We start from the raw sequence: 1,082 nt of genomic DNA, 5'->3' as shown, positions 1-1,082 counted from the left end.
CAACTGAGAGAAACTTAAGCTTTGAAGATATGTGTCACATTTTTTCAAATTACAGACCTATTCACCCTAATTTCAGGGATGTCAGAATGTGAAAAAATATGGCAGATGGCAAATATAAGTTGCCATTGACTGTGAAATGCACCCAAATTTCAGAGATTCTAAAATGTGAAAAGATGTATATCCTGGAATCAATAAATGTGAGTTATCTCACATAGCAAGCAGAGGTAGGCTATTTGCTTATTGCCCACCAGGGACCCAGGCTCTTTCTGTTCCACTATTCTTAGCAAGTTGGTTTTCATTCTCATGATTGTTGCTTCATGGTCACAAAATGGCTGCCATAGCTCCAGGCATCAAAACCACATTCAAAGCAGGAAACAGGAAGGAAGGTTGCAGTAAGGGACTTTCCTCATTTGACCCTTTTGTTGTTTAGTCTCTGAGTCGTGTCCAATTCTTTGTGACCCCATGGACTGTAGCATGCCAGGCTCCTCTGTCCATGGGATTTTTCCAGGCAAGAATACTGGAGTGGGTTGCCATTTCCTTCTTTGATCCTTTTATTGGAAATCAAAAATATTTTTCACAGAAGCTGTCCAAGCAGCAGCAAGCTTATGTTTCAGTCTCATTAGTCAGAACTAGCTGCAAGGAAAGCTAAGAAATCAAGAGCTGGGCTTTCCAATATCCATAATGGGAAGCAGACAGTGTGAGAGTTTTGGCCAACTCATTGTTCTTCCACATCCCCAGACTCACCTCCGTCCAAGCCAGAGAATATTTGATTGTTATGGTGGTTTTCTGCCTCATGCTGTATCCCCACATCTGATTTTCTCCTGCAGCACTATGAGCAGACTGCTCCCTTCAACTATGCCATGGACATCCTCAACATGGTCTTCACTGGCCTCTTCACTGTCGAGATGGTGCTCAAAATCATTGCCTTCAAACCCAAGGTACCTTCCTCCCAGACCTAATCCATTCCTTAAGGTGGAGCTCATTGCGTACCTCTCAGGGGGGACTTCCCTCATAGCTCAGTCGGTAAAGAATCTGCCTGCAATGCAGGAGACCTGGGTTTGATTCCTGAGTTGGGAAGATCC

The 1,082-nt window shown here is 43.8% G+C and overlaps 1 protein-coding gene across 1 annotated transcript in view; it reads left to right on the top strand.

Moving 5' to 3' along the window:
- LOC104983987 (voltage-dependent L-type calcium channel subunit alpha-1F-like) overlaps nucleotides 1-1,082 on the top strand; it is a gene marked incomplete at both ends in the record, with an annotated part of 19,839 nt that overhangs the window by 10,456 nt on the left and 8,301 nt on the right. The window contains 2 exon segments of the mRNA XM_010833556.1: nucleotides 659-799; nucleotides 801-938. Coding sequence (XP_010831858.1) covers nucleotides 659-799; nucleotides 801-938 — 279 coding nt within the window.

This window comes from Bison bison, unplaced genomic scaffold, assembly GCF_000754665.1.
Source record: "Bison bison bison isolate TAMUID 2011002044 unplaced genomic scaffold, Bison_UMD1.0 scf7180017863733, whole genome shotgun sequence".
Lineage (NCBI taxonomy): Eukaryota > Metazoa > Chordata > Mammalia > Artiodactyla > Bovidae > Bison > Bison bison.
Note: the sequence above shows the minus strand (reverse complement) of the source record. Positions and strands in the feature narration are given on the sequence as shown.